Source organism: Sinocyclocheilus rhinocerous, unplaced genomic scaffold (genome assembly GCF_001515625.1).
Source record: "Sinocyclocheilus rhinocerous isolate Xijiao unplaced genomic scaffold, SAMN03320098_v1.1 scaffold2774, whole genome shotgun sequence".
Classification (NCBI taxonomy): domain Eukaryota; kingdom Metazoa; phylum Chordata; class Actinopteri; order Cypriniformes; family Cyprinidae; genus Sinocyclocheilus; species Sinocyclocheilus rhinocerous.
In genome coordinates, this window is record NW_015663534.1 from 5,380 (window position 1) to 12,312 (window position 6,933).

The 6,933-nt window shown below is 36.0% G+C and overlaps 1 protein-coding gene across 1 annotated transcript; it reads left to right on the forward strand.

The window, feature by feature from the left end:
* The first annotated feature begins 2,172 nt into the window (after nucleotides 1–2,172).
* LOC107728973 (sodium/hydrogen exchanger 1-like) lies at nucleotides 2,173–5,076 on the forward strand. Its single transcript, XM_016539315.1, has 2 exons — nucleotides 2,173–2,233; nucleotides 3,475–5,076. The coding sequence occupies exons 1-2, from the start codon at nucleotides 2,173–2,175 to the stop codon at nucleotides 3,786–3,788; spliced, it is 375 nt and encodes a 124-aa protein (XP_016394801.1). The 3' UTR covers nucleotides 3,789–5,076.
* Nucleotides 5,077–6,933: the final 1,857 nt, after the last annotated feature.

The following is a 6,933-nucleotide window of genomic DNA, read 5'->3' on the forward strand; positions in this document are numbered from 1 at the left end:
ATATGCAATTTATGTGGAATGTGTAAGGAATTTAGAGAATGAGTGGAATGTGTGCAATTTATGGAATGCATATAGAATGTGGAATGTATGGAAGGTGTAAGGAATTGATCAAATGCATGGAGAATGTGTGGAATTTCTAGAATGTATATAACTTGTGGAATTCATGGAATGTGTGGAATTTGAGTAGAATATGTGTAATTTTTGGAATGTGTATGGACTTTAGAGAATGCACAGAGAGTGTGTGAAATGCATACAGAGTCTGGAATGTGTAAAGAATTTATATAATGCATGTGGAATGTATGCAATTTATCTGGAATGTGTACAATTTATGGAATGCATATAGAATGTGGAATGTATGGAAGGTGTAAGGAATTTATATAATGCATGTGAAATGTATGCAATTTATGAATTGCATATAGAATGTGGAATGTGTAAGGAATTTATATAATGCATGTGGAATGTATACAAGTTATTGAATGCATATAGAGTATGGCATGTGTGAGGAATTTATATAATGCATGTGGAATGTATACAATTTATTGAATGCATATAGAGTATGGCATGTGTGAGGAATTTAGAGAATGAGTGGAATGTGTACAGTTTATGGAATGCATATAGAATTTTATGAATTGCATATAGGATGTGGAATGTGTAACGAATTTATATAATGCATGTGGAATGTATACAATTTATTGAATGCATATAGAGTATGGCATGTGTGAGGAATTTAGAGAATGAGTGGAATGTGTACAGTTTATGGAATGCATATAGAATGGGAAATGTGTGGAAGGTGTAAGGAATTTATATAATGCATGGAGAATGTGGAATTTCTAGAATATATATAACTTGTGAAATTCGTGGAATATGTGCAATTTTTGGAATGTGTATGGACTTTAGAGAATGCACAGAGAGTGTGTGGAATGCATATAGAGTCTGGAATGTGTAAAGAATTTATATAATGCATGTGGAATGTATGCAATTTATGTGGAATGTGTAAGGAATTTAGAGAATGCATGTGGAATATATACAATTTATTGAATGCATATAGAATTTGGAATGTATGGAAGGTGTAAGGAATTTAGAGAATGCATGTGGAATGTGTACAATTTATGGAATGCATATGGAATGTATGGAAGGTATAGAGAATTTATATAATGCATGTGGAATGAATGCAATTTATTAATTGCATATAGAATGTGGAATGTGTAATGAATTTAGAGAATGAGTGTAATGAATGCATATATAAAGTGGATTGTATGGAAGGTGTAAGGAATTTATATAATGCGTGGAGAATGTGTGGAATTTCTAGAATGAATATAACTTGTTGAATTCATGGAATGTGTGTAGTATGTTTGGAATTTGTGTATGGAAAGCCTTTGTTCTCGGATACTGAGTTTTTATTTTTATCCCCAATGTTTTCCAGGAATATCCAGCCCAAGAAGCCCTCTCAGGACCGGGTGCTGCCGCAGCTCTCTAAGGCTCGTGAGGAAGAGATCAGGAAGATCCTGCGCACCAACCTGCAGAGGACCCGCCAGAGAGAGAGCGCTCGCCACTTCCTCTTCTCAAACGGCTCTCTTTGTATTTCCTTCATTCGTGTGATTGATGCGATTTCTTTTTAGGTTTAATTTTTTTTTCAGTAATTTTATTACTTTAACCAAGGCAACATTTCTAATTTTCATTTTCAAATTTTCAAGTTTCTCATCTAATATTTATAGTTTATTTGATCTCAGCTTTATTTTAGTTACTGAAAATGGATTTTTAATAGCTTTAGTTTAAGATAACAGTAACAACACTGGAGTTAAGTACTGATTGTCTGTGTAGTATCTGTTCAGTTCCTGATCGCTTCCCTCCCACAGACCCTCAAGCATGGGGCCTCAAGTCCGTCACAGAAAGCATCCCCACCATTAAAGTGGACCTCGCCTCACCGCAGAGCCCAGAGTCCGTCAACGTGGTGGACGAGTTCAGCAAGAAGGGAAGCCAGCCGAAGGAGGAGGAAGGCGGCCTGACCATGAAAGTCCCCTCTCCTGCGAAGCAGAGGAAGGACAAAACTCCTGACGAGGAGCCGCAGCAACGTTTAATGCGCTGCCTGAGTGACCCGGGCCCCGCCGCCGAAGAGGAAGATGAGGACGAGCCCTTCCTCCCCTGAGAGAGCAGCCGTCTGTCGTAAGGAGGATGAACGAGCACCGGCCGCCTCCTCAAAGACGTCCTGTATCTGCAGTCCTCATGGAGGATCGTTAACTGCTGAAACACGAGGACAGATATATCATCTGTTGCAAGCCAAAACGAGAATGACAGGAAAATGAACCAAAATAAAGGAAATGAAAGGAAAGGAAGCGATCAAAATAAGCCATTTATTTATTTTTTTGCTTGTCATTGTTCTTATCATGTGAAGCCTAACAACTGTCCTCACCAGGCATGATGTGACTCATATCCTAAGCGATGAGAGATTGTCATTGAGCACCATCAGGTTTATTATTTGTGGTCACATCATGTCCGGTTCGGAAGCAAATGTTCCCATCCAGCGTTTGCTATGGAATAATAATATTCCACACGAGGGGAACAGATCTATGCATAACCAAACGGTCGCACTGTTCAGTCTATTCAGGTGAAACACTTCTGTTGTTGTTTTCATAGCATTGATGCATTTTCTAGTTCACGATGATTTTGTGTTCATTCACATGAATTGCCTTTGTTTTTGTGACGCGTGCATCACTAGTTGTGTTTTACCTCCTGGGGAATTAGACTAATTTATCAGGAGCAATATGAAACTGGTTAAATTATGGCCGTTCTCATATTTATTATACAGATGGTGCGTGTTTACACGGGCTTATTATTTCGTCCCACTCATGGAGGACCATTCAAGTCATGCTCTATTTGCAGTGCACATAATTTAATTAGCTTTTTATATTTTAATTTTAGTTTAAGTTCAGTATTTTCCAGTAGAAATATTTAAATATATAAAAAAAAAAATACATTTTCTTGAAAAGCAATATTTAGTAAGATTAGAGTTTTTAGAGTTAGTTTTCTAACCCCATATTGATAAATAGTTTTTTTTCTCATTTTTGCATAAACCTCTTTAAATTGTATTAGATTTTTGCTTCCAACAAGAAAAAAACTGTATGCAAATGAAGTAAGAAAAGAAAATTCTTTATATCTTTTATATAATGTAAATTATATACTTAATCATACTTGCGATTTTTAAGTAAATTTATCTTTGATACGGTGTTATTTTAGTATTATTTATATACTGTAATATTTTTGAATTAGCTTTTAATTTTATATTTTCCGTTTTTGTTTTAATATTAGTTTAAGTTTTAGTAATGTTGTGTTTTTGTCACTTTTATTGGTTTTCTGTTTTTTATATATACTCAGCTTTATTTTAGTTACTGAAAATGGATTTTTAATAGCTTTAGTTTAAGATAACAGTAACAACACTGGAGTTAAGTACTGATTGTCTGTGTAGTATCTGTTCAGTTCCTGATCGCTTCCCTCCCACAGACCCTCAAGCATGGGGCCTCAAGTCCGTCACAGAAAGCATCCCCACCATTAAAGTGGACCTCGCCTCACCGCAGAGCCCAGAGTCCGTCAACGTGGTGGACGAGTTCAGCAAGAAGGGAAGCCAGCCGAAGGAGGAGGAAGGCGGCCTGACCATGAAAGTCCCCTCTCCTGCGAAGCAGAGGAAGGACAAAACTCCTGACGAGGAGCCGCAGCAACGTTTAATGCGCTGCCTGAGTGACCCGGGCCCCGCCGCCGAAGAGGAAGATGAGGACGAGCCCTTCCTCCCCTGAGAGAGCAGCCGTCTGTCGTAAGGAGGATGAACGAGCACCGGCCGCCTCCTCAAAGACGTCCTGTATCTGCAGTCCTCATGGAGGATCGTTAACTGCTGAAACACGAGGACAGATATATCATCTGTTGCAAGCCAAAACGAGAATGACAGGAAAATGAACCAAAATAAAGGAAATGAAAGGAAAGGAAGCGATCAAAATAAGCCATTTATTTATTTTTTTGCTTGTCATTGTTCTTATCATGTGAAGCCTAACAACTGTCCTCACCAGGCATGATGTGACTCATATCCTAAGCGATGAGAGATTGTCATTGAGCACCATCAGGTTTATTATTTGTGGTCACATCATGTCCGGTTCGGAAGCAAATGTTCCCATCCAGCGTTTGCTATGGAATAATAATATTCCACACGAGGGGAACAGATCTATGCATAACCAAACGGTCGCACTGTTCAGTCTATTCAGGTGAAACACTTCTGTTGTTGTTTTCATAGCATTGATGCATTTTCTAGTTCACGATGATTTTGTGTTCATTCACATGAATTGCCTTTGTTTTTGTGACGCGTGCATCACTAGTTGTGTTTTACCTCCTGGGGAATTAGACTAATTTATCAGGAGCAATATGAAACTGGTTAAATTATGGCCGTTCTCATATTTATTATACAGATGGTGCGTGTTTACACGGGCTTATTATTTCGTCCCACTCATGGAGGACCATTCAAGTCATGCTCTATTTGCAGTGCACATAACAAACCTGAGAAACAACTATTTACTCATTGTGATTGCACAAGAGATTTACACATGTAAAGACTTTATTTTACACCAAAAAGGTTGCTTGACCAGTTTGATTGGTTGTGATTGTGTTTCCTGTTGTCTTTGCTTGTACTTTATATCAAAGAACATTTTGGTCTAATAGTCTTCAATTCCCTTTAAATGCACTCAATGCACTCAAGTCATGACCACTCTGGAAAACATCTGGACCGATGAATCAGTAAACCTTGGTTTAAAGGGATAGTTCATGCAGAAATGACAGAATTCTGTCTTTTTTTTACTCTCCTTTGTTTCATTCCAAACCCATATGCTAATTTTTTTCCATGGAAAGACAAATGTTGATCTTCACACAGCTCATTTTCCTTAGTGACCCCATCTGTTGATCTCCGAAAAAAGGACAAAAAAAGCATCATAAAAGTATCCAAACTGTCATCTGTATAATTTTGTACATTATATTCCAATTCTTCTGGAGTCATACAATTATAGAAGCCCATTTCTGCCACAAAAAATCATGGTAAATCATAATTATGGCATAGAACCTCAAAATATGAGATACTAAGTCATAATTGTGAGGACAGCGTCATAATTATGACATAGTACATCATGTTTTGACTATTTAAGTCATAATTATGAGTAAAGTCATGATCACGAGTCAAAATATGAAATACAAATTCATAATTATGAGATGAAAAGACATAATTATGGCATAAAAATAAAAATATAAGGTAACAATTCATAATTATGACACACTAAATAAGTATGAGATAAAAATAATGAGAAAGTCATAAATTGTCAGTCAAAATTAGATACTGAGTCATTATGAGATAAGCCATAACTGACATAAAACAAATTCATGATAGAAACTATTACAAAGTCAAAATTATGAGATAGAAAGTCGGAATTGACCAAGTTGAAATTATGAGATAAAAAGTCAAAATTGACCTACTAAGTCAAAATGATTACATAAAAAGGTGAAATTATGGCGCATAAAGTCAAAAAGAAATTATGGCATGCAGAAATTGGGACAAAAGGTCAAAATTATGAGATAAAAAGTCATCACGACAGTCAAAATATGAGATACTAATTCATAATTATGAGATAAGATGATTATGATTTATCAAAATACAAGATAGCAAGTCATAAATGGAAATAATGAGAAAGTCATAAATTGTCAGTCAAAATGAGATACTGAGTCATTATGAGATAAGCCATAATTGACATAAAACATCAAAATATGAGACACTAAGTCAGAATTATGACATACTAAGACAAATTTATGATAAAAACTATTACAAAGTCAAAATTATGAGATAGAAAGTCGAAATTGACCAAGTTGAAATTGTGAGAAAAAAAAATCAAATTTGACATACTAAGTCAAAATGATTAAATAAAAAGGTGAAATTATGGCGCATAAAGTCAAAAATAAATGAAGGCATGCAGTAAGTCATAATTATGAGATATAAAAGTGGAAATTAGGACATAAAGTCAAAATTATGAGATAAAAATTCATTATGACAAAGTCCAAATTGATATACGAAGTTGAAATTGTGATATAAAAGTTAAATTGTGAGATAGAAAGTTATGTGGCATAATTTAAAATTTTTTATTTTGTGGCTTTCTATCTCATAATTTTGACTTCGGGCATAATTATGACTTACAAAAGCATGCTTTCCCCCCTCATTTGTCAGAACTGGGTTTCCCTAGTAAAGACCTGAAGGTGAGTAAATGAAAACATATCTCGTTTTTGGGTGAATTATTCCTTTAATACCTGCGGATTAACATTTTCCTGAAACCCTTCACCATCTAGCTCTGCATTCACACAGACACACATATATTTTTACTGCCAGTGTGATGGAAACATGAGTTCAGGTTCGGAAATGTTGATTTGTGTTGCATGACCCCCAAAAGGTGTGATTGTATCCCGAAAGAACTATGCAGAGTCTGGAGTATGAATTATATGAATTATTCCCTTTAAAGCCTTTGCAGCGCGAGTATCAGAACCCTGGCCTTTGATTCTCCTGCAACCAGAGGAGATTCAGCCATTAAGATCCTGCTCTGGAGGTGCATTGCATATCTGAAAAAGAATCAATAATATATCAAAATCAGAAAGTCTTTTGCATGCACAGAGTAGATTAGTCTTATTTTAAATAAGATGTGGTGAAATCAGATCTATATATATTATGTGAACTCTACAAGGTCCATAGATGTCTATATTCTGCTTTGAAGTATTACAGTGCTAACTGACTGGTTATTTTGCATTTTACTTTTGCCTTTGAGTAGAGAGGACGTCTTCTCTTCTGCCTTTCTGATCAGATTCGTTAGAGCCTTAGCTGAAGTTTCATGCACTTGAGCGGGTTTCTGCTGGTTTTGGGAGTTTAGT